Source organism: Colossoma macropomum, unplaced genomic scaffold (genome assembly GCF_904425465.1).
Source record: "Colossoma macropomum unplaced genomic scaffold, Colossoma_macropomum, whole genome shotgun sequence".
Taxonomy (NCBI): Eukaryota; Metazoa; Chordata; class Actinopteri; order Characiformes; family Serrasalmidae; genus Colossoma; species Colossoma macropomum.
Window position 1 is genome coordinate 1030653 of NW_023494804.1, and position 25931 is coordinate 1056583.

Genomic DNA, 25931 nt, shown 5'->3' on the forward strand with positions numbered 1-25931 from the left:
GTCTGACTGTGAAACATGGCCAAGTAAGTGTTCAAACGCCTTCTGTTCTGACTTTGATTCATGCTGCACTGTGGAAAGGCATAGAGAGGTTTTCAGTTCAGGGTTATCTGGAATTTGTGGAGTTGTTTATACATTTTAAAAACATTCTGGTTTAATCAAAGTCCTGCACGCTGAAGTTTCCACAGTTCATCCAGAAACACAAAAACGAAATCAAAGAGAAAGCACCTTATTAAAACACCAGTTTTACCTGCTCTGATTAATCAATCGATTAATCAACTTCGAATCTCCCAATCAAACTGAAACTTACATGCAACTTTAGTTGCTTGAAACTCACACTAAACTAAATTTTGATTCATAATATAAAATGTCTTCAACTTCATGGAACAAATTCCGTTGAACAGTCCATCAAAACACTCACAATGTGTCACACGATCATAATGCATGACATCATTTCAAACAGTTATTTTGATTGGATTAGTAGAGGAGAAAATAAATCAGGTGATTTATTAGATTATTGAAAATGAGATCCCCCTATTGATTCTTAGAGTTGGTAGTTTTTCATTTTGTCAGTTTCCTGAAAAACAAACAAACAGGAGTTTGTTCAAGCTCAGTTAACTAGCCAGCTAAGCAACTAACCAACCAGCTAATGCAGCTAAATGGTCAGCTAACGCTAATGTCTGTTTGAACAGCTGCTCATTCCAGCCTTTACTCTTGTTTATCCTGTTATCGTGATCTACAATGTTAAATTATTTATTTTTCCCCTAATGTTGAAAATTATCACAGGAGACAGAGACGAGCTCCACCATACGCTCACAGCGCTTTTAGGACATAAAGTAGGCTGCAACCATAATAGCTACAGTAATTTACAAACTCCTAACACTCCTAACTGAAAGTGTTGCTTGATTATTTTCTGCATTGCTTTGTGTAATTGACAACTCGCAGAGAAATTAAGTTGCATGCAGCTCACAACTTTACAAGCTCTAATGCAACAATTAAGGCTCCACACTAAAGCCAGCCTAAGCAGGAGAACACCTGCTGGAGCTTCTGATCAGAGTAAACACACTGTGTGTCCATTGAGAGCAGGATTAGAGTGACAGGGCAGGAGAGGACGCAGCTTTAATCACTCAGCTTTATCAGTGTGTGACCTTTATGACCCTCAGCTGTCCTCACACGCTCTCAGGTCTGAGATCGGGTCTTAAGGCTAAAGCCACAGTCGGGGAAGGTGACGTTCCTTGGCCGTTCCGTCACTGGAGGCTGTTCCTGTAGAATCACTTCTAGGTTCAGGACAGTGTAGTGATTCTTCTGCTCCTATACTCACCTGCTTAACCTGGCAGGGTTGAATTGTGTATGTTTAAGTTAAATAATCACCTGACTGCTCTGGACCCCTGGAGTTCACCACCCCTGTTTCTAGACCTTCAGTCACCCACAATCCTTCACACGCACATATAAAGGCCCCGATTCAACATGTTTCTTTTATTTTTCCCTGAGCTCGTCTTCATAATTAATGTCTATGTGATCAGTTTCCAGCCTCTCTTTATCTCTTACCACTAAACAGGCTGTTATAGTTACAGTGCCTTTAAAGGTCCAACATCATAGAAAATTAACCACCCCTCCTTTTACATAATAAAAGCATTGGATATGCAAATGACCTTTGTTCTGATTGGCTGTGCCTCATCCAAAAAGCAGTCTTGGCTGAAACACTCCTTATGACTTCAGCTATGACAGGGCGGGGCTAATCTGCTGTACGATGAATGGGCGGATGCATGTAAATACAATGGTTTTCGTGACATCATTGGTTAATTCAGCTTCCATATGTGGACTGTATGTACTGGGGAGAGTACATTAACAGTGTTTATATACCTCTGCAATCTGTTTCATTTAAAAAAGTGAGTTTTCCAGGATATGAGCCATTTAAAAACAGCTGAAACATCTCGGATTCTGTTAGTTTGTAATTGAATAGAATTAAATATAAAGTATAATTTAACATTTTTACACATAAGACTGAAACACCATGTTATGTCAGTAAGTCGTGGCGTGTCAGTACAGCCTATTTCAATACAGACATCAGTCTTAGATCACAAATGTCTCTCTATTTAATTATTTCACAGGTGTCTGTAATAACTAAGATGGTGGTATCTGTAGTTTTTTCATTCCTTTTTCTCTTTTCTGTGCAGGGTTTTCAAGAAGACCAGCGGCAGCAACCAGGTGAGCTCAGTTACTGACGTTTTCTAATTTGATATTTACTGTTATTTTATTTATGTTGTCATGTTCCCATTCTAAGTAATTTACAAGCTAAACTATCAACACAAATACATGAGTTAGCTGGGATATTGTGGTAAAACTCTATAGTCAATCGTGAAAAACAGCTGCTGTACAGAAATGTGCTGAAATGTGTCCAGATAAAGATCTGAGGCTCTAACAGAAATCCCATTATTATCTCATTATTCTTATTCTTTGTTCCTTCTGAAAACAGGAAATAGATTTGAGGCTTTGGGTATAAAATCCATCAGTGACATCATTAACCCCTTTATCTGTCTGTCTGTCTGTCTGTGTAGCTGACTCTGCTCCTGGGGAAGAGAGATTATGTTGATCATGTGGACAAAGTGGACATTGTTGGTGAGAAACTCTCAGTATAACTTTCAGCTTTATAAACTAAAAAAAATCATTCATTCATTCATTTATGTATTTCTATATTTAATTACTTATACTATCTCTGTTTACCCTGGCTCGTCACACTAACCCCAAAACACAGATATAAGACAGGAAATACAGAATACATGATAAAATAAAATGACTGAAGGTTGAATAATATCAACAGATGATGATACATCAAACATGATGATACAGTTCATTACTGATTAATTCAAAATTGAATAGTGAAATAATCAAGTCTCACCCTGAGATGTTCTCTGTGTGTTTGTGTGTGTTACAGAGGGTGTGGTGAAGATTGACCCCACTGACCTCGGTGACAGGAAAGGTACTTCAGTTTGGGACATATTTAAAGCCCCCAGGAGCCTAAATCCATATTGTCTCACCTCACCACCAGCTATAGCCAACCAAGAGAAAGCTAACCTAGCAAGCATAATTTAGCTATCAAGCTAGCTTATCTGTTTACCTGTCCTCTGTCTGTCCACTCAAACATTCGTCCAATCAGCTGGCTGTGCCAGCATTCCCTGTATGCGTATTATTAGTAACATTATTATTATCTCTTTTAACTATATACCACAATTACACTTTATGTCCTGTAGTCCTGCACGTTATTGTGCTTTAGTCTGTGAATCTATTCTGGATCTATTTATCATATATGAGTATTCGTCCTCTCCTCAGTGTGGGTGCAGCTGTGCTGCGCGTTCCGTTACGGCCGCGATGACCTGGATGTTATCGGCCTGTCCTTCAGGAAGGACATCTGGATCCATCACATCCAGCTTTATCCAGACGCCGGATACAAACCCACCCTGACAGAAATGCACGACACGCTGCTGAAGAAAGCGGGAGAGCAGAGCTACCCCTTCACCTTCGAGGTGCGCCTGTAGTCTCACAGTCAGCCCACCCTGGTCATATTACTTAATAATGGAATAATGGAAAAGAGTTCATATGAAGTCAGTTTATATCTGGACCGATTTTTAAAATTTCACCCATAATTCAGTGGTTGAGATCATTCAGAGTGGTTTGGGGTGAAGTGGTTCAGATGCCTTTACAGTGGTGGTGATAGGAACCAGGGGATCGCCATGACTACAACACAGATATAGACATTTTATTTACTATCCAGAACCACCAGTGAACCTACACGAGTCTTCTGAGTTTATATGGAATGTTGATGATGGAAAATAGTGGAAAATCTGAAATAATACGTTTTCTTTGGGGACTATTTTGCCTCACAGCACCCTGCATATTATGTATCCCTCCACCATGAATGGAAATCTAAAAAACTATCGTAAACCATGTCTCAGGTTTAGGGCATTTCACACTCTGAATGATTCTGTTTACATCTTAACCATTTAATTATGCAGACATTTTGGTGGAGGTCCCCTTTGATGTGACTCCTCCCATTTAAGATCTAGTTAGCCACTAAATTTTTCATTTGAACTAAAATGAGTCTGAACATCATCTCACAGTGCAGAGCAGTGATGGTGTGACAGTAACCTGGACTAATCAGGACTTGATCACCTGTGTTTATGTTCCAGATCCCCACCAACCTGCCCTGCTCAGTCACTCTCCAGCCTGGACCAGACGATAAGGGCAAGGTGAGCGCTTACACGGCCTTCAGCTTCAGCAGGTGGTAAACTGTGAGTAGTGATGGCCACTAACGGTCTGCTCTGTCCCCCTCAGCCCTGCGGAGTGGACTTTGAGGTGAAGACCTACATGGCCAAAGCAGCTGAAGACCCAGACGAGAAAATCGACAAAAAGTGAGTGTGTGGTCTTTTCTTTCGTTACTCGGTCAGTCGGTCTGTGAGCTTCAATCACTGTTGAGTTTAAAGTGATATTAGCTAGAAGGCTAATGTAGCTAATGTAGCTTATGAGTAATGGAAGCTTATACTCCACCAATTAGCATGGTGCTAACTGCATGCCTCAGGCACCAGAATGTAGGTTTTAAGGTGGAACGGACAATTCAAGCAGAGTTGTTCTCACACTGTTTAATACAAAATCATGGCTCTAATGTGGTGACGAGTGAGTGACGTGTTCTCTCCGTCAGGGACACCGCCCGGCTCGTCATCCGCAAAATCCAGTTCGCTCCCGATAACACTGGATCTGGACAGAAAGCTGAAATCTGCAAGAGCTTCATGATGTCTGACAAACCTGTTCTTCTGGAAGCTACTCTGGATAAAGATGTGAGGAACCTTCAGTCGTTCTATCAGCATGTTGGGCATTAGAACCAGAGTTTGAACATTCAGCAGATGTGATGGTGGCGACTAATTTCGTGTTTGCTTGTAACAGATTTATTACCATGGAGAAGTCATCCCTGTTAAGGTGAAGGTCAAGAATGACACCAACAAAGTGGTGAAGAAAATCAAAATTACTAGTGAGTCAAAACTCATAAAACAGTCCTATTAGAATCTCTAAAACTAATGATAACACAAACAGCCAATGATCTTGAGTTGTTTATTTCGAAATTACATTTTTTTAGATTTGTATATTTACTTTTTTAAACTTTTGGGTTCGCATTTCTTTTACAGTTGACCAGACCACAGATGTGATTCTGTATTCCGCGGATAAATACACCAAGAATGTTCTGACCGAAGAGTTCAAGTGAGTAAATAGATTTTTGTTGAAACTAAGTATGTGTACAAATGTCTTCAGACTTTATTCCTTTACATTATTTACAGTATCTGCTGTCTAAGCAGTACCAGAAACATCTGATTTTTCAGCTCACATCTAACAATACCCTAGCAACCACCTGGAACACCACAGCACATTGCTCATATTTACAGTATAATCTAAAAGACAAGCGTCTTGTTTTTCTATAACCTTCAATCACAATGATTTGCCTCCTTTTCCCACCACTGCACCTATCATGGAAAGAAAACACTTATCTAGACCAGAGAACCTCCCTGATACAAATACAGCCCAGTACAGTAGGAGGATGAGTAATGATAAGGTAGCGTAAACACTGAATGATCAAACACTAACAAATCTGTGTGTCCCCTTCCTTCAAAGCCTCTCCGCCTCCACAGAGACACCATTATCCAAAACATGTGGTCTGATAACACGGCAAGAGTCAGAGATCAGTTTAGAGATCTATGAGTCAGGAGGAAATAAACTCCTCCGTTCTAGACTCTGTGACTCTGAGTCAGAAACTCAGACAGTTACTCTGACCTGTTTCCTTTCAAATGAGACTGAGATCACAACTGTAGCCCAGAGTATGTGGGAACAGCGCCCCCTTTACTTTGGGTACGCCATTTCAGGCACAAATGGGGCCGCAGTTAACAGGTGTTTAATTTCTCAGTGAGACGGTGGAGGCGAATGCAACGTTTGAGAAGACTCTGCCCATCACCCCCCTACTGGCCAACAACAAAGAGAAACGTGGTCTCGCTCTGGATGGACGACTGAAGGAAGAGGACACTAACCTGGCCTCCACCACTGTGTGAGTAACACAGTTAGTCAATCAATCAAGTCATTACTGAATATTATACAAGCAACTGTAGTTCAGAGCACTTTACAAACTGACTCGCAGTGAAGACACAGAAAAAAGGTAATAATTCATGAGAATATACAAAACAATAGAAGCTGTAAAATACAATAAAACATAAAATTGAGGATGAATGCAGTACTGTAATTTGTTTAATACGGTTGGGGCACAATCTAAAACATCTACAAATATTTTACATGAAATACTGACTATTTCTGGTAGACTTGATGTCTGGTCAGTACATGCTACATGCTACATGCTACATCCATCTCCTAGCCATGATTAGCGCAGCTGTGCTACATTTTTACAGTGTTTATTCTCCCTTCAACTTACACAACCTAACCACAGCATGTCTGCCTGAAAGGCCCAGTTTTCACACAGTAATGTGATTGTAGGTTCTTCTCTTAATGGAAATTGTTCTTTTGTCTTTGTTTCTATGGTTTAATCTATGGAGGCTGTACTGTAGCCTGTCTGTCTGCTTTGAAACGCTGCTATATCACATTCACCAAGAGGAGATTACAATAATATAGGAGTGAATTCTGTACAGCTCACTGATCACAGTTACTTTACACAAAGTCACTTTAATGGTATTAAAACAGTCTTCAGGGTGAATCTGGAGGAACATCTGTCAGAATTCACATGACGTTGATATAGTGATATGAGAGATGATCTGAAGCAAGTTCTACTGGATCCTAACTACATTAAACACCCATGCTACATTATACCCCGTGTTAGTTTGTGTGTATTAGTGCTGCTGATAATCCGGTGTTGTTTTCTTCCTCTCTCCAGTCTGCGGCCCGGAATGGACAAGGAAGTTCTGGGAATTCTGGTGTCATACAAAGTCAAAGTTAACCTCATGGTGTCCGGCGGAGGGTGAGATTCTGTCTCATTAACATCAGTGAATCTGTGTGAACATGTTTATAACACATAATCACCACCACGCTGATATTCCATTCACCTCCACTTTATTATTATTATTATTACACACATTCTGTAGAGCATTATATACAGTCCAGCTCTCAGTTCTGTAGACAGTCAGGTGGCAGAACATTGTTGCAACTGTGGTTTTAAATAATTTAAAATACTGATGACTGTTTTTTTTCCTTTCAGCCTGTTGGGAGGTCTAACAGCCAGGTACACTTTATATCATGTTTAAATTCTAAATATTAGGTTTTATCAGAAACACACTCCCCTCTACCACACAGTTTTAAACCTGTCTCTCTCTCTGTCTCTCTCTCTGTGCAGTGATGTAACAGTGGACCTGCCTCTGACTCTGATGCACCCCAAACCCACAGGTACAGCTCAATTGTCTTTTTACCCACATACATACATCCATATACACTTTATTATTCTTACATCATAAGATTATACTAATACATACTGTTAAGAATGATCCAGAATATGAAATGAATTATTCACTATAAATTATTCAGTATGAATTATTCAGTATCTACTATAAATTATTCAGTATCTACTATGAATTATTCAGTATCCACTATGAATTATTCAGCGTCTACTATGAATTATTCAGTGTCTACTATGAAATTATTCATGAATTATTCAGTATCTACTATAAATTATTCAGTATCTACTATGAATTATTCAGCGTCTACTATGAATTATTCAGTATCTACTATAAATTATTCAGTATGAATTATTCAGTATCTACTATAAATTATTCAGTATCCACTATGAATTATTCAGCGTCTACTATAAATTATTCAGTATGAATTATTCAGTATCTACTATAAATTATTCAGTATCCACTATGAATTATTCAGCGTCTACTATGAATTATTCAGTATCTACTATGAATTATTCAGCGTCTACTATGAATTATTCAGTATCTACTATAAATTATTCAGTATGAATTATTCAGTATCTACTATAAATTATTCAGTATCCACAATGAATTATTCAGCGTCTACTATGAATTATTCAGTGTCTACTATGAATTATTCAGTATCCACTATGAATTATTCAGTATCTACTATGAGTTATTCAGTATCTACTATGAATTATTCATTGTCTACTATGAATTATTCAGCATCTACTATGAATTATTCAGTGTCTACTATGAATTATTCAGTGTCTACTATGAATTATTCAGTATCTACTATGAATTATTCAGTGTCTACTATGAATTATTCAGTGTCTACTATGAATTATCCAGTGTCTACTATGAATTGTTCAGTATTTACTAGGAATTAATTCAGTAACTACTATGGAATATTCGTTATGAATTATTCAACATCTGCTATGAATTATTAAGTAAAGTTATAGAACATGTACAGTTAAAGATGGGAGCAGTGATTATATTATGTCCATAAGTGTCTGTAAACAGTGGTGTCATCTACCGCTGTGTCCAGCTGTAGCCTAGCTAGCTACTCATTCAAACTTATCAAAGTCATAATTACATCAGCCGTTAATGTTACTTTACATTCAGACACAATCTTGAATGCTGTTCATTTATACTCATCAATATGCATCAATATTCATGATTTCTCTCTCTCTCTCCTCAGAGTGAATCCTCTGCAGATCTCCAGGTCAGAGTAGATCCTTCGTTTAGTTTCCCTCAGAAGACACACAATGAGACACAGCAGGAGAACTGGAAGAACATGTGATCCTCCAGAAGGTTCTAAAGGAACAGCAGACCAAACAGCACCATACCTCAACGCACCTAAGCACACCTGCACCCCCGAAACACGAGCACCGGAACGTTACTCTGCTTCAGCGCTCAGTTTTAGCTTTAACAGGAAATGGGTGCCTTCAGTCACTCAGCTGGACCAGAGTATAATAACTGCACTCCTGTGGAAAAGCGCCCTTCAGACACACCCGCATTCCGGCTGCGCTTCTGTTTACTGACAGTGAAATCAATGCACTGACACACTCTGAGCACACTTTACTCTCACGTTAATGTCCTATTGAAACGCTGTACATACACAGAAATGTCCAATTTTGGTAACCTGGGTGTTTTTGGAAATTTTAATTTTAGTTTGGGCCTCAGTGGCTTTTTAATTCATTCCATGGATGGATTAAATGCCAGGAAGCATAGGAGGCTAACAGGTTAAGCTAATACTTAGAAATTAGCATCCTTAAACCACTGGAATAGAAAAAATTTGTTGATGACAGAATTTTGACTGGCTTGTACTTTTGGTCAGTTTGATACGACATACAGTCTATTTCTGGTAGACTTGACATCTGGTCAGTACATGCTACATCCATCTCCTAGCCATGATTAGCGCAGCTGTGCTACTTTTCCACAGTATTTACTCTCCAGTCAACTAACAAACCTAAACCAAACCACAGCTTGTCTGTCTGAAAGGCCCAGTTTTCTCACTGTAGCACCATTAGCTTCCTCTCTTAATGGAAAATGTTCTTTTGTCTTTGTTTGTTGACTGATTTTTTGAATGTGCCGTGTGATTATTGTCTAGTCGTGTGTTTAGTGAAACCCCTCAGTGATCAAACTCACACCAACATGTGATTTTACTGTTTGTTTTATCACTCCTGGAATGAAATGTCACAGGACCAAACTGGAAAAAATGTAATTAAAAAAATAATAAAAAACTCTAAAACACATTTGTTATTGTTGTTGTTACTCTTTATATTTTCATTTTAATAGACTGCTCTGGGCCAGAATAATATTGACAGTAATTAACACTTTAATAAGTGATTAAGCACTGCTTAAAGACGTCAAGAGTTTTTCCACTTAGTTCTGCTTAATTCTGTATAATTCAGGCTGCTTTCATATGCATAAGCCCCTCCCACTACCTCCCCACTTTCCTCTAATAGGCACGCTTCCATATGCAAGTCCCACCAACTCTCCACCCACTTTACTCCAATAGGCTGCACCCAGATGTATAAGCCCCACCCACTTTACTTTGAAGACTTTGGCTGGTGTGAAACGCTCTGTTCTAGATAAACTTACCAAGTCAGAGTTGTTCACAGTGGTGGTGATAGGAACCAGACGTCCACCTCTTTTACAATTGTTTTGAGAAGGTTTAAAAACATACATTTAAACTCCATTCATGGTGGAGGGATACATGCAGGGCGCTGTGAGGCAAAATAGTCCCCAAAGAAAACTTATTATTTCCGATTTTCCACTATTTTCCATCATCAACATTCCATATAAACTCAGAAGACTCGTGTAGGTTCACTGGTGGTTCTGGATAGTAAATAAAATGTCTATATCTGTGTTGTAGTCATGGCGACCCCTGGTTCCTATCACCACCACTGTAAAGGCATCTGAACCATTTCCCACCAAACTGCTCTGAATCTCTCTGTTTACATCTCAGTGATTGAACAATGCAGAAAATTGGAAAAACCAGTGGATCCTTTTAAATTATAGACCACTGTAGTTGTGTTGTCATTCTGATACATTTTGCCCTGTGGCCCAAGGTACATTCTGGTGCATTTGAATAACTGCTGTACCATTTAAGGTGGAAAGGGAAAGGTCAAACCAGAAGCTGGCAAATAAGAAGCTGATTTCAGTTTCCTCGAGAGTTGAAAGACTTGAAAACGGATGAGGAGGCTGCTCTGTTTCTGCTTAACAGGCAACATTAACTTGTTTTTGCTGTTTCACAGAACCCACACGTCAGTATTATTATAATGTTTGTGACAGCTAATCACAACTGCTGCACCATTTAAGGTGGAAAAGGGAAATTCGAACAAGAAGCTGGCGAATAGGAAGCCAACTTCAGCCTTGTAGTTTTTGGCAACTTAGCAAAATTCCATGGAGCTCCATGTACGAAATAATGGAACTTATGAAGGATTGAGTTTGTGACAGTGTACTGACAACATTCCCACTACGTTGTCACAATGTGGTCAAATAACGTCACAATTTTCTGAGGAATTACATTTCAACATTGTGACAATGTTGTGGGCACCAAAATAATAGATTGTCACAATGCAACTGTGTTTGTTGGGATGTATCGATATTAGTATTGCGACTCTATAGCAACCTCTTTTTATTTACCACAGGATGCGATAGAGACAATTTTTCAAAAACCCCATTCATTCTGGTCATAGAGAAACCGATTTTAGACCCTGAGTTCCTAATTTGGGCCTAACGCTGACTACAAAATGCCGCACACCTATCATAGCAAAGTGGGCAGGGCTTATGCATATGGGAGTGGTCTGACAGTACAAAGTGGGTGGGGCCTATGCTTTGGACACACGTACACTCAAATGACCGGGCTTGAGTTGTGCTGGAGTGGTTGTAATTTCGGGGGTTATTCTGTTAAAGGACGGCGCAGCAGGAGCTGAATAAGTTCTATTTATGTAATATGTTTTATATCAGCCTGTGCAGAATAAACCTGTAGAGCCAAAACATTTTAACAGCCGTGTTCAGCTCTGTGGTTAAACTGTGTAGCACTGATGGAGTTTTGGCTGACTGAGCAGATCCCTTCACTTTAAGCCTTAATGCTGCGGATGCTCGGCCTCATTCTGATCTCAGACAGTCATGAATAAACTCTCGGCGAAGGTCTCTCCCTGCTCTGCTCCCACACCTGCTGTCCTGCACCTGCCCACATCTACAGGTAAGACTCAACCTCACGCTGTAGACTCTGTAATCTCAGACTGGAGAGGGTTAAACCGCTGTAGTTACTGAGAGATAAGTTTTTATCTGAAAAAAATCATAGAACCCATTAGTTTCTGCTGGATCGTGGTGATGATGTAAAATAGCTACTACTGGTATTGGGATTTTCTTGATTTCTTCCTGGATCTAATAGTCTTTTTTTCAGCAGGGACAGTATAAATCTTATAACTCACAGAGAACAGCATTAGTATGTTAACTGTTACAACAGCTCAGACTGTACATTCAGTTTGGTTAGTGTTTATAAACAGTTATTACATGTACATATGCAGTACATGCACATTTTAAAGCGAAACCCAAACACAGTCAATCAGTTCTGCTGGAAAAAACCCCCGTAGGCCAGCAAAACCAGCATATGTCATGTTTTGGATGCTGGTATGCTGGATAACTAGCAGACCCTGCTGTGGTGACCAGCTAAACCAGCACTAGACCAGTATAAACCAGCTAAGACCAGCATGACATGCTCACTGGTCTGTGACAAGACTTGTTTGAGTCAGACGTTTGCTTCTTTTGTTTTAGCACTGGGAGCTATGAGGTTAAAGTAGCTAACAAGCAATGTAAGCTGCAAATCTCAGCAATTAGCAATAGCGTTTGTCTCAAAGCGTGTGGTGGTTGGATGAAATGTTCAGATAAAACAGCAGAGCTACATTTAAACAGGCTCAGTTCAGTGATTTCTCCTGTAAAAAGCATCTGCGAAGGAACAGGAACACGTCATATCGGGCTGCCGTCCAATCAACTACGCAGTATACACAGCCACTCTATGCTTTTTAAAACTATGGTTCTTCAAGAGTTCTTTACTAAAGTCAATGGTTCCATTTGGAACAATGGATTCTATATAGAACCATTTGCATGCTTTGCATGGTGAAATGGTTCCTCAGATTGACAGAGAATGTGGTGTATGTGGTTCTGTATAGCACCAAATATAGTTCTTGACATTGTAACAACAACAGAACTATTTTTGGTGCTACGCAGAACCATTTTCAAAAAAAGCTTCTATATAGAACCATATACAACACATTCTCCATCAATCTGAAGAATCATTTCACCATGCAGAGAACCATTTAATCACGCAAATGGTTCTTTAAGTGTTCATGGTTCTGTACAGAACCACTGTCTTTACTAAAGAACCCTTGAAGAGTCATTGAGGGTAAGCAGTGGTTGTTTTTGTTTTCAGGCTCTATAATTGGTCTAAATCTGTCTGTATTGTGATTTGTGCAGCTGAGTGTTCTAGACGTTTTCCATCATATATTCAGAAAAGAGTATCATAACAGAATTGATCACAGTAATGATAATACAACACTGTGCAAACGTCTACATTGTTTTAAACCATTTATCTGGCCAATAAGTGTGTTTACTAGCAAAATCACCATATATCATTAAAATAGATGCAAATAAACATTAATGCAACAAAAAGTAACAATGTCTTATTTTCAAATTTAAAAGGTAATATCTCATGAGCTGATCTGAAGCACAGAGTTTAGTTCCAGATTTCTCCTCCAGGCGTCACATGGATTTATTAAACACCATCAGCAGCTCCAGATTTAGCATAATAAAACACTGATTGGATAAATCAGGCACTGGATGATTACAGATAATACTGGGCTTTCTGGAGGACACACGTAAAATCACTACTTACTGTATTAATATTAGTGGGATTTATTCTATTATTAATGTTTTTCTGAGCTAATAAACACTTACTGCCCAGACAAACAGGCTTTAATTGTAATTTGTACCTAAAACCTCTGCACAGCCCTCAGCTCTCTGTTTCCTTGCTCAGAAGGTGCTGACCCTCAGAAGGACCTCAGGACAGAGAGCGAGGTCAGGGGTCAGGAGGTCAGCTCCTGCTGCTCTCGCTGCCCACTGAAGGCCGTGCTACGGCTGACCGCTGGCCTGCTGCTGGCCGGCTGTGTGTCGGCCACCTGGGCGTGGGCAGCTCACAGCGCCAAACACACGCTGACCCGCCTGCATGCTCCCTTCTTCATCATCTGGTTCTGCAGCAACTGGAACGTCCTGTTCTTCCCTCTGTATTACCTGGGACACCTGCTGGGGTCAGAGCGGAGAGAGTGGCCCACCGTCCAGCTGCGGTCAGACTTTAACCTCATTTTGTCCTCCTGTAGAGTCCTCTACAGCTTCTCATTAGGTTGAATGAATAACTGACTCTAAATGTAGGTATTGTGATATAAACTGAGTCTGTTCTACAGTTTCTCATTAGGCTGAATGAATAACCGACTCTAAATGTAGGTATTGTGATATAAACTGAGTCTGTTCTACAGTTTCTCATTAGGCTGAATGAATAACCGACTCTAAATGTAGGTATTGTGATATAAACTCAGTCTGTTCTACAGTTTCTCATTAGGCTGAATGAATAACTGACTCTGAATGTGGGTGAAACATCTACATTGTTAAATTAACACCTACTGTGGTCATTTCCAGTGGACGCTCTCTTCAGCGTTGGAGACCAGGCCACAGAAGTGTCTATAAATCAGTTGTAGTTATAAATCAAGGTGACTGGTTTAATCTTGTGAAAGAGGGATTACATCACAGGATTACACACAAGATTAAACTACACATTCAGTTACCTTGATTCATTGTTACTGCACCATTTTTACTGATGTTTTTAGGTGCGCTGGGCTATTCAGTCCTTATTCAACCAAACGCTGAGTGGCTGATTTCATTCATCTGATGTGTATTGTTGTCAAAACCTCTTACTCGCCTGAGTTTACTGCTGAAAAAGCTGTTTAAAATAATCTGCTTTAAACTTCTAATCCTCTCAGATTAAGATGGAGCTAAACAAACATCGACACCTCATTACTTAATGACCACTTCAGTACAGCAGCGCTCAGTCCAAACCAGCAGCAGCTGCACCTCTCATAACAAGACCAACACAGTCAACTTACACTCACAACACAGCACAGTTACTCATCTCAACACAAATCATTTCATAACTACTATTAATTATTCCTTCATAACTTATCTACCATAAATTATCCAGTACAGAATAATTCATAGTAGGTACTAAATAATTCATAGCAGATCTATGAATTATTCAGTACCTACTATGAATTATTCTGTTTAAAGCGTTATAATATGTACAGTATGGTAATCTCTGTGTAGAGACTGTTGAGTTGTGTGCGTCTGATATGACTGTGTGTTTTTAAGTGTGCTATGTTTGTGTTCAGGAAGTGCAGCAGGTTTCTGGGTGATGGAGATCTGACGCTGAGGTTGGTGCTGAAGGGTGCAGCTCCGTTCTCTCTGCTCTGGAGTGTTTCAGGGTATCTTCACCTGCTGTCCCTCTGCAGGATCTCCATCAGCGATGGCAGCGCGGTGCTCTGCTGCAGCCACGCCTTCGCCTTCCTGCTCAGCTGGATCGGACTGAAGGACCGCTTCATGGGCGTCAGGGTCAGAACACTGATTTACACCACAGTCAATTAATTAATTAATTAATTTTTCATTATACACTCACTGTCCACTTGATTAGAAACCCATAAATTACACCTTCACTCACTACCCACTGTACAAATATAGAGTGGAGCTATAAGGTACATGTTTCTAATAAAGCAGCCAGTTAGTGGAAGTACAAGGTGAGTGTTTCTAATAAAGTGGCCAGTTAGTGGAAGCAGAAGGTAGGTGTTTCTAATAAATTGGCCATTTAGTTCAAGCACAAGGTGGGTGTTTCTAATAAAGTGACCAGATAGTAGAAGTACAAGGTGGGTATTTCCAATAAAGTGGCCAGTTAGTGGGAGCAGAAGGTAGGTGTTTCTAATAAATTGGCCAGTTAGTGGAACTACAAGGCAGTGTATTTTATTGTATATATTGTGAGTTGTTTACCGTGTTGTGTACTGTGTATTGTGTATTGCTCCACACAGATAGTGGCCGCTATCCTCTCCATCACTGGTATTGTCATGCTGGCCTATGCTGACGGTTTCCATAGCAACTCGATCACAGGGGTGGCTCTGGGAGTCGGGTCAGCTTCCACCTCAGCTTTCTACAAGGTTAAAACCATGTATTCTTGTGTTTGTGGAGTGTTTCTGTCCCAACAGCATCAGCATCATCAGCATCATCAGCAACATCAGCATCATCAGCATCATCAGCACCATCAGCATCAGCATCATCATCATCAGCATCATCATCAGCACCATCATCATCAGCATCATCATCATCAGTCCTCTTACTTTTTTACTTTAACAGATAATGTGCTATTTTAGTGTGTTGTCCCTTTTATCATATTACACTGTTTAATTTAACAGTGTCTGATTTCTGTAATTAAAGAGGGTGGGTGTGTGTGTGTTTGTGTGTGTGAGGTGTTGTTTAGGAAGCATGTGGGCGAGGTTGGACCCGGTGCGGTGTGTGTGCTGCTGTCCTGTGTAGGTGTGTGTAATCTGCTGCTGCACTCGTGGCTGTGTGTGTTACTGTACCTCACACACACGGAGTACTGGAGCCCAACACAGCAGAGCGTCCCCTGGAGCTCCCTCTGCACCACCGCCGCCCTGCTGCTCCGTAACTACACACACTACTCTATACACACTGACCGGCCACCTCTTTATATGTCCACTCACTGTCTGCTGTATCAGCTCCACTGACCATATAGTTTCACTCTGTAGTTCTACAGTTACAGACTGTAGTCCATCTGTTTCTCTGATACTTTGTTACCCTGTTCTTCAGTGGTCAGGACCCCCACAGGACCCCCACAGAGCAGGTACTGTTTGGGTGGTGGATCATTCTCAGCACTGCAGTAACACTGACGTGGTGGTGGTGGTGTGTTAGTGTGTGTTGTGCTGGTCTGAGTGGATCAGACACAGCAGTACTGCTGGAGGTTTTAAACACCTCAGTGTCACTGCTGGACTGAGAATAGTCCACCAACCAAAAATATCCAGCCAACAGCGTCCTGTGGGCAGCGTCCTGTGACCACTGATGAAGGACTAGAGGATGACCAACACAAACTGTGCAGCAGCAGATGAGCTATCGTCTCTGACTTTACATCTACAAGGTGGACTGACAAGGTAGGAGTGTCTAATAGAGTGGACAGTGAGTGGACACAGTGTTTAAACTCCAGCAGCACTGCTGTGTCTGAATTGAAATTTTACTAATTTACTAAACTGAAGACACTAAAGGAGGACTGGATCGTTAGAACATCTCACAATACTTTCACGTTTGATACCGAAGTACATTTAAAAGAAAGTAGTTTTGTTCTTTAACTTAGTGAAAGTACAGCAATAATATTTCAGCACGATTGTCTCAACTTGTTTGTGTGCTTTGGGCGTCACTGTTGATGATGTCACAGATATCAGATATCTTTCTGTTTCAGAACTGATTCTGATCGTATTTTATGTTTACAGTGTTTAACGTTCTGGTGAATTTGGGTGGAGTGGTCAGTTACCCTGCCCTGATTTCACTTGGCATCCTCCTCACCATCCCGGCTAGTGTAGGTATGCCTCATGCCCACTTCTGTTTACCCAACCAATTAGCGTGGCAAACTGGTTTATATATATAAAATGGACAAAATTACAGACAGAATTCAGGCTTCTGTCTGGCTGCTACTGTGTTAGCTATGCTGATGTACTTTAGTCCATGTTTATAGATAACAGTGAGTAACACAGAGTCAGAAACCACAGAATCAAGTTTATAAGAGATTACTGAACACCTCCAGATGCTTTGAGATGATTTAGGTATGCAGTTAGCACCATGCTAATTGGTGGAGTATAAGCTTCCATTACTGGTTAGCAATATTAGCCTCAAAGCCAAGGTGACCCCCGCCTCCCCGCCAGGGACAGCTCCCAAAGTTCCCTAACCAGCAGCACGACCACGCCAGAATGCCCTGATGAGCTTTGGATATGCTGCACAGGTCCAGTTCAGTAAAGATGGAGGCCTGCTGAAGTGCCTCGTAAGAGGTAAGGGGTAGTGCTCCTTGATGGTAATAGCACTGAGGCCCTGATAGTCTATGCAAGGGCGAAGCTTCCCATCCTTCTTCCCAATGAAGAAGAACCCTGCGCCTGCAGGAAAGGTGGAGGGTCAAATAAAGGCCATAACCAGTGCCTTCCAGGTGTGCTCCTCCATGGCCGCCTGTTCTACTGGAGACAGGGAAAACAGGCTTCCTCAAGGCGGTGTGGTGGACTTGGACCTTTTGCTTACTGAAGACCTTCTGAAGGTCCTGATACTCTTCGGGAAGCCCTGGTATGTCGTGCTTTCACAATGGTTTGAATAAACCCTTTGAATCACGGGAGAACATAAGCACAAACCTTTGCACTGAGGACCGCAGACCACTATGGATCGGGTGGTCCAGTCAATCCGTGGATTGTGCTGCACCAACAAGGGAGCCCCTAACATGAGCTGAGGCTGGGGAACACAAGTAAGGTATAGCACCAACTTTTCTTCATGGAGACCCACCTCATGGTGAGTGGCTGGGTACAGTGTGTCATCAGCCCAGCTGGTCGACTGTCCACGGCTAGGATTTGAATGTGACGACCCCCAACCCCAGGCAACCCTCCACCTGAGAGACCAGGGTGCATCTAACAGGGTCCAGTTCTCCTGGACCACCTGACTGTTCTTGATCCACTTTCATTTATTTATTTATTGAGATTACCTTTAAGCCTCATGTGCGACTATTGCTAAGTAAGCCAGCCCTGCTGGGTCCAGGAAGAGGCTGCACCTTCTGTCACGGGTTGGTGGGGGGGGGCCCAAGCGCAGGGTGTGGGGCTGAGTTCCTCTGGGGTTTTTAAATAGATGCTCCTCCAGCTTAGTGGCATTAAGGCAGTCAGCCTAGAGCTTTCTGGGAATTGGAGTCCATGCCAGAGTTTGCAAAGATGAGCGCCGCTGCTACCCTCTGCTGGCAGCAGGTGGCACTGAGCGCCTCCTTACAAGGCTGTTATTGAAACTTTTTATTGAGTACTTTTTCATTTAGAGCTTCTCGTTAGCTTTTTCTCACTAATCAGTCGAGTTCCAGCACTTTATAATTTATTGTTTACTAAAGTGTCAATTTAAATTCATATTCATTTAAATGAAACTGTAAATTCATCTTTGTGTAAAAACTAATATCACTAGCATTGCTCTCTCTCTCTCTCTCTGAAGCTGTAGACTGGTGTATGTCGGTCACTCTGGTGGTCAGTAATGTGCGTGGAGCAGCTTTTGGGATCATCTCTGCTGGGTTCCTGCTGCTGCTGCTGCCAGAGGACTGGGACGAGCGAGCGCTGCGCTGGTTCGGGACGCTGTGGCACAGCCGGGACGAGTCAGTGCTGGGGGAGGACGGGGGGACAGACACACCCAGACCCAAACCCAAACTGGCCGGAGTGGCAGCGCTGCCCTGAGCTCCGGTTTGCTCTCACTGTTCACTCTTCTGATCGAGTATTATTAATCACTGAATTAGGACTGTTAGATTATTACATAATAGAGGGGTAAACATGATTCAACTGTACTGATTTTGTATTGTTTATTATTGACTGTAATCAAGTGTCTACAAACCCCGGACTCCAGAATCAGCTCCAAAAACTAAAAAATTCAGTTCCTATGCTGATATGTGCTGAGAAGTTCCACTGCAGTTCCACAGGGGAACTGAGTAGGTTCTCTTTCTGGATCTTTTTGTCTAAAATAAAAAGCTAAAGATACAAAGTGACAGGAGTGATCAGGGGTACAGCAGAACAGGAGCTGAAAGAAAGAAGAGAATTAACTAAATATTAAAGAGGAATTCTATTCATTCGTCAGTGAAACGCTCCGTTCTAGATAAACTTACCGAGTCAGAACTGTTCACTGTGGTGGTGATAGGAACCAGACGTCCACCTCTAAAAGCTCCCTCACAGAAAGTTCCTACATGAAATGGTTATGAATTCACTGCCTGATGACTGAGACACTGTTTTATGATAGTTTAGAGAACTTAAACTCCATTCATGGTGGAGGGATACATGCAGGGCGCTGTGAGGCAAAATAGTCCCCAAAGAAAACTTATTATTTCAGATTTTCCACTATTTTCCATCATCAACATTCCATATAAACTCAGAAGACTCATGTAGGTTCACTGGTGGTTCTGGATAGTAAATAAAATGTCTATATTTGTGTTGTAGTCATGGCGACCCCTGGTTCCTATCACCACCACTGTAAAGACATCTCTACAAGGAACCATCAAAGCCTCGCTGAAGAAAATGCAAAGTGCACAGCTTAAGTAGTGTTACCATGTGGTTGCTAGGTGGTTGCCATGGTATCCCAGGTGGTTGCTAGATGTTGCTAAGCAGTTGCTATGGTATCCCAGGTTTTTAGGGTGTGACTGTGGTATTCCAAGTGGTTGCTACACACTACACACTGCTGCTGATTTGTCAGAGTCAGCAGTTCTCCACTTGGGGCTCGCAAGACAATCTGCAGTGTATAAAGAGCTCTGCGGTCTCAGCTACTGCCTGTGCAACGTGTATTTTTCCAGATAAAGAGCTTTGCTTTGGGTTCACTGCAGCGTTCCTCATTGTTATCTCTACAGTATCGCGCTATCTTGAGGTGCGACACACTGAGTTAAAGCAGAAAAGTCTCCCACTGGCATCGTGGAAGAGTAGAGGCAGATAGAAGCTATCTGCATCTTTCATTTGTATGAGCTTTATTGGTCATTGGCTTATCAGAGTCTCATATTGTTGTTATTACATCCACCCAATAAAGTACTAGTATGTTAGCATATGCACGTTTATTTAAACTAGTTTGACAGTTTTTAATTTGTATAAAGTATTTTAACATACAGCTCATTAAAACAGACTCAAGACAGAACAAACAAGGTGCTAAAGTAGCTAATGCAGCCACAGCTATAGCTAAAGACTGAGTATATGCTATGAACATCTGCTAATACAGTACAAAGTCCTTACAAATCATCAAAAATCTGAAATCACAATATAAACGAAAGAACACAAACTCAGATTTAGTTGTAATGAATGTCGCAGCTGGATCGTTCTTCAGGAATCCAGGAATGGATCTCATATCCGTCGGCCTCAGGGAGATTAGCATTAGCATGAGCGCTGGGGAGCGCAGAGGATGTGAGATGGATTCGGGGCAGAACCAGACTCTGCTGATACATCACATCTGGAGAGAGAGACAGAAATATACAGCCACCAGGGGGCACCCATGAGCATGTGTTTATTTATTTATTTATTTATTTATTTACACTAGTGTTCAAAAGTGGAATCACTGCTCAAAAATGAATGATTAATCAATGATGATAAAACCAGTTTGACTGCAGATACTGTAATGTGCTGGTGCTGAACAACTTTACAGGTTCCAGATAATCATTAGGACTCTAAATTCTAATAATATTAATATTCAGAATTCATCATGGAGATTGTGTAATATAAATAAATAATTACAGGATATTAATTATTTAATAACTTTGGCAGATAGTTTGCAGTATTCATACCCATGCTGTAAAAGTTATTGTGTAAATAAAATAACAAAATTTGTTAATTAAGCAAAGTGATGTCAAACTTTTGAACGGTACAGTTTAGCAGTTCTCTGTGTTTTCTGTGTCCTGTTATCTGTATTGTTTACTTTAAAGCTGCCTTTTTTTACCTGATGGAAATGAATGAAATATTAATTCTTTTTCTTTTTTATTTTTGGAAAAAATGTTTGGGGTATGTTTGGGCTGACAAATGCCAAATGAAATGACCTTTTACACGGCATTAATGACATAGGAGGTTTATTTAATATGACACAAACCAGATGTTTTTGCCTGAATGTGATCACAGATGTGAATTTTTTCAGAGCTGTGTTCATTTTTCATTCTTAATACACGGAGTGTGTCTGTAAACTGGATAATAACTGTGCACGTGACTGATAATGGGCAGAGGGCAGGGGTTACAGTCGGCTGATGGTTTGAAATATATGAAACCAATCCAGCAATTCTAAACCCAAATAAAGGTGTCAGATCAGAAGTAGTCCAGATGTGAAGGGAATCAGATTTTATTCCATTTTAAGTCATGTAAAAGATTATGTTACTGATTATATTGCTGGTTGTAATTGGTAATCAGTATTGGATTACTTTCTTAAGTAATTAACCCAACACTGGTCATAACTGGGACATGTTTACATAATTTAAGAATTCTCAGGTCACCAGAAAACAGCAGGATCTGAGTAATGAAGCTGTGATGTGAATGTGGACATGTGGGAGTGTAAATACAGATATTTCTGTAGTGTAATGTCCCTCAGGCATGCAGCATTTCCTCACCCAGGTTGGGTCTCCTGATGGAGACCTGGCGCTGGCTGGAGTCTGAGGACAACGATGAGCTCTGAGTGGAGTTGGACTTACTGGACCTGAATGAAGCCACCGTGGGGAACTTTGGGAACTGGCTGGGTTTGGGTTTGGCAATGACTGTTGGAGTGTGGCTCCAATCTGTATTAAAAACAGAAGAGATTCACAAGTTTGTGCTCATTCACTTTTAAGTTCAGGTTCAGATTCGGGTTTAGGCTTATATTTGAGTTCAGGTTCATATTTGAGCTCAAGTTCATATTTGAGCTGAGGTTCATTTTTATATTTTATATTTAATTTTTATATAGGTTCATCTATTAGTTCAGTTTTATATTTCAGGTTCATACTGGAGTTTTGGTTGCTTATTTGAGTTCAGATTTGTATTTGAGAGGCTCCTCTTAGAGTTCAGGTTTATCTGTGTCACCTGACTGGTCGTGAAGTTTAAAGCGTCCGAAACACAGGTGGATTCTCCACTGTTTACGCACGTTCTCCTTCATAAGACAGTGGAAGATGAAGATGAAGAAACCTGAAATGCATCAAAACGTAGTTTTAGCCAATATATGATATGATATGCAGGTACACACGCTGTTCTCAGAAATCACAAAGAATTCACTTAAGATGCACAGTGAAGTGCAGGTGATTGATTTAATTCACCTGGTCACCTTAAAAGTAAACGAAAGACCTCGCCACTTCCAAACACAACACTAACACTGTTAAGTACTGCGCTGAGCTGACTCACCTTGCAGGCTGTTCAGGATGGAGAACAGGTAGAGCAGAGGGACCTTGGCCGGACCCCATGTGAAGAAGGCCACGGCCCAGGTGAGTCCAAGCAGCAAGGTGAAACTGGCCACGCCTCTCAGGTCCTTCAGCAGGCTGCGGTGCGTCCCTGCCGGCTGATTCACACGCATCTTCCTCATCTGCAGCAGAACCACCAGGAATATGGAGAAGTTGCAGAGCAGGACGAGGCCAACAAAGCCCACCACAGACACGAAGAACACCACGTCGTCCTGAATCCAGCAGCTGAAACAACACAGACACAACAGCAGGTTTAAACTGTGTACAGTCCCACAACTGTACCTGTAACTGGAATCAATGTTTTCAACAATAGAAAACCAGTGTGGCTGCAGATAAATGTGTTAAATGATTCTGAACTGATGCTGATACTCCACAACTTCAGGTCTCATATAATTACTAGAAATGCTGTAAATAAAAATGAACAAATGTTGGATGTTAAATGTTAAAACCCAGCTGTAGAAAATTCTAAAATGACTGAAAAAGCTGTAGAACTTCTTGCTGCTCCCAAAAAACTTGAACTATTAAACAAAAAGTCTAAAAATACAACAACAAATTATTAAAACCCCCATTTTGTACTTTTCTCTGAAGTTTACTAAATATTTGTGTGGTTTTAAGTTCCAAAAACAGTTCTAATTCATTTCTACCATCAAACAGAATTAGGCTGTTTTTGTGACTGTACCTTTAAGACTGATATATGTAAATAAGCTCTGTTCTGATTGGCTGTCCTGTATTGTGTGTCATTCAAGAAGCAGTACCAGCTAAAACACTCCTTACAACTTAAGTTTGAATGGGCAGGCCTAAACTGCTGTAGCTGAATGGTGAAGCTAAACTGCTGTAGCTGAATGGTGGAGCTAAACTGCTGTAGCTGAATGGGTGGGGCTAAACTGCTGTAGACTGAATGGGTGGGGCTAAACTGCTGTAGCTGAATGGTGAAGCTAAACTGCTGTAGACTGAATGGTGGGGCTAAACTGCTGTAGACTGAATGGGTGGGGCTAAACTGCTGTAGCTGAATGGTGAAGCTAAACTGCTGTAGACTGAATGGTGGGGCTAAACTGCTGTAGCTGAATGGTGAAGCTAAACTGCTGTAGCTGAATGGTGAAGCTAAACTGCTGTAGCTGAATGGGTGGAGCTAAACTGCTGTAGCTGAATGGTGGGGCTAAACTGCTGTAGCTGAATGGTGGAGCTAAACTGCTGTAGCTGAATGGTGGAGCTAAACTGCTGTAGCTGAATGGTGGAGCTAAACTGCTGTAGCTGAATGGTGAAGCTAAACTGCTGTAGACTGAATGGTGGGGCTAAACTGCTGTAGCTGAATGGTGAAGCTAAACTGCTGTAGCTGAATGGTGAAGCTAAACTGCTGTAGACTGAATGGTGAAGCTAAACTGCTGTAGCTGAATGGTGGAGCTAAACTGCTGTAGCTGAATGGTGAAGCTAAACTGCTGTAGACTGAATGGTGGGGCTAAACTGCTGTAGCTGAATGGTGAAGCTAAACTGCTGTAGCTGAATGGTGAAGCTAAACTGCTGTAGCTGAATGGTGGAGCTAAACTGCTGTAGCTGAATGGTGAAGCTAAACTGCTGTAGCTGAATGGTGAAGCTAAACTGCTGTAGCTGAATGGTGGAGCTAAACTGCTGTAGACTGAATGGTGGAGCTAAACTGCTGTAGCTGAATGGTGGAGCTAAACTGCTGTAGACTGAATGGTGGAGCTAAACTGCTGTAGCTGAATGGTGGAGCTAAACTGCTGTAGACTGAATGGGTGGGGCTAAACTGCTGTAGCTGAATGGTGGGGCTAAACTGCTGTAGCTGATTGGTGAAGCTAAACTGCTGTAGACTGAATGGGTGGGGCTAAACTGCTGTAGCTGAATGGTGGGGCTAAACTGCTGTAGCTGAATGGTGAAGCTAAACTGCTGTAGACTGAATGGGTGGGGCTAAACTGCTGTAGCTGAATGGTGGGGCTAAACTGCTGTAGCTGATTGGTGGAGCTAAACTGCTGTAGCTGAAGGGTGAAGCTAAACTGCTGTAGACTGAATGGGTGGGGCTAAACTGCTGTAGCTGAATGGGTGGAGCTAAACTGCTGTAGCTGAATGGTGAAGCTAAACTGCTGTAGACTGAATGGTGGGGCTAAACTGCTGTAGACTGAATGGTGGAGCTAAACTGCTGTAGCTGCATGGTGGAGCTAAACTGCTGTAGGCTGAATGGTGGAGCTAAACTGCTGTAGACTGAATGGTGGAGCTAAACTGCTGTAGGCTGAATGGGTGGAGCTAAACTGCTGTAGGCTGAATGGGTGGAGCTAAACTGCTGTAGGCTGAATGGTGGAGCTAAACTGCTGTAGACTGAATGGTGGAGCTAAACTGCTGTAGGCTGAATGGGTGGAGCTAAACTGCTGTAGCTGAATGGTGGGGCTAAACTGCTGTAGCTGAATGGTGAAGCTAAACTGCTGTAGACTGAATGGTGGGGCTAAACTGCTGTAGCTGATTGGTGGAGCTAAACTGCTGTAGCTGAATGGTGAAGCTAAACTGCTGTAGACTGAATGGGTGGAGCTAAACTGCTGTAGGCTGAATGGTGGAGCTAAACTGCTGTAGGCTGAATGGGTGGAGCTAAACTGCTGTAGGCTGAATGGTGGAGCTAAACTGCTGTAGACTGAATGGTGGAGCTAAACTGCTGTAGGCTGAATGGGTGGAGCTAAACTGCTGTAGGCTGAATGGGTGGAGCTAAACTGCTGTAGCTGCATGGTGGAGCTAAACTGCTGTAGGCTGAATGGTGGAGCTAAACTGCTGTAGACTGAATGGTGGAGCTAAACTGCTGTAGGCTGAATGGGTGGAGCTAAACTGCTGTAGGCTGAATGGTGGAGCTAAACTGCTGTAGCTGAATGGTGGAGCTAAACTGCTGTAGGCTGAATGGGTGGGGCTAAACTGCTGTAGCTGAATGGTGGAGCTAAACTGCTGTAGGCTGAATGGGTGGGGCTAAACTGCTGTAGCTGATTGGTGGAGCTAAACTGCTGTAGACTGAATGGTGGAGCTAAACTGCTGTAGACTGAATGGTGGAGCTAAACTGCTGTAGCTGAATGGTGAAGCTAAACTGCTGTAGACTGAATGGTGGGGCTAAACTGCTGTAGACTGAATGGTGGAGCTAAACTGCTGTAGCTGCATGGTGGAGCTAAACTGCTGTAGGCTGAATGGTGGAGCTAAACTGCTGTAGGCTGAATGGGTGGAGCTAAACT

General features: G+C 41.6%; 3 protein-coding genes across 3 annotated transcripts in view; 2 read left to right on the forward strand and 1 right to left on the reverse strand.

Annotated features, from left to right (window-relative positions):
• The first annotated feature begins 1747 nt into the window (after nt 1-1747).
• On the forward strand, nt 1748-8751 carry arr3a (arrestin 3a, retinal (X-arrestin)). The gene is made up of 15 exons (XM_036595495.1): nt 1748-1765; nt 2143-2205; nt 2556-2616; nt 2933-2977; nt 3328-3521; nt 4185-4244; nt 4330-4406; nt 4694-4829; nt 4936-5020; nt 5175-5247; nt 5945-6082; nt 6917-7000; nt 7238-7261; nt 7373-7422; nt 8666-8751. Exons 1-15 carry the CDS (start codon nt 1748-1750, stop codon nt 8749-8751), a joined length of 1194 nt encoding a protein of 397 aa, XP_036451388.1.
• Nucleotides 8752-11588: 2837 nt separating this feature from the next.
• On the forward strand, nt 11589-19021 carry LOC118824999 (solute carrier family 35 member F4). The gene is made up of 7 exons (XM_036595496.1): nt 11589-11664; nt 13498-13804; nt 14900-15119; nt 15587-15712; nt 16022-16217; nt 17057-17146; nt 18786-19021. Exons 1-7 carry the CDS (start codon nt 11589-11591, stop codon nt 19019-19021), a joined length of 1251 nt encoding a protein of 416 aa, XP_036451389.1.
• Nucleotides 19022-20402: 1381 nt separating this feature from the next.
• Nucleotides 20403-25931, reverse strand: part of LOC118825001 (adhesion G-protein coupled receptor G4) — a 32562-nt gene continuing 27033 nt past the window's right edge. The window contains exons 26-29 of the mRNA XM_036595499.1: nt 22661-22941; nt 22346-22447; nt 21901-22065; nt 20403-20762 (exon numbers count right to left, since the gene is read on the reverse strand). Coding sequence (XP_036451392.1) covers nt 20602-20762; nt 21901-22065; nt 22346-22447; nt 22661-22941 — 709 coding nt within the window. The 3' untranslated portion in view covers nt 20403-20601. The remainder of the gene's footprint in view (nt 20763-21900; nt 22066-22345; nt 22448-22660; nt 22942-25931) is intronic.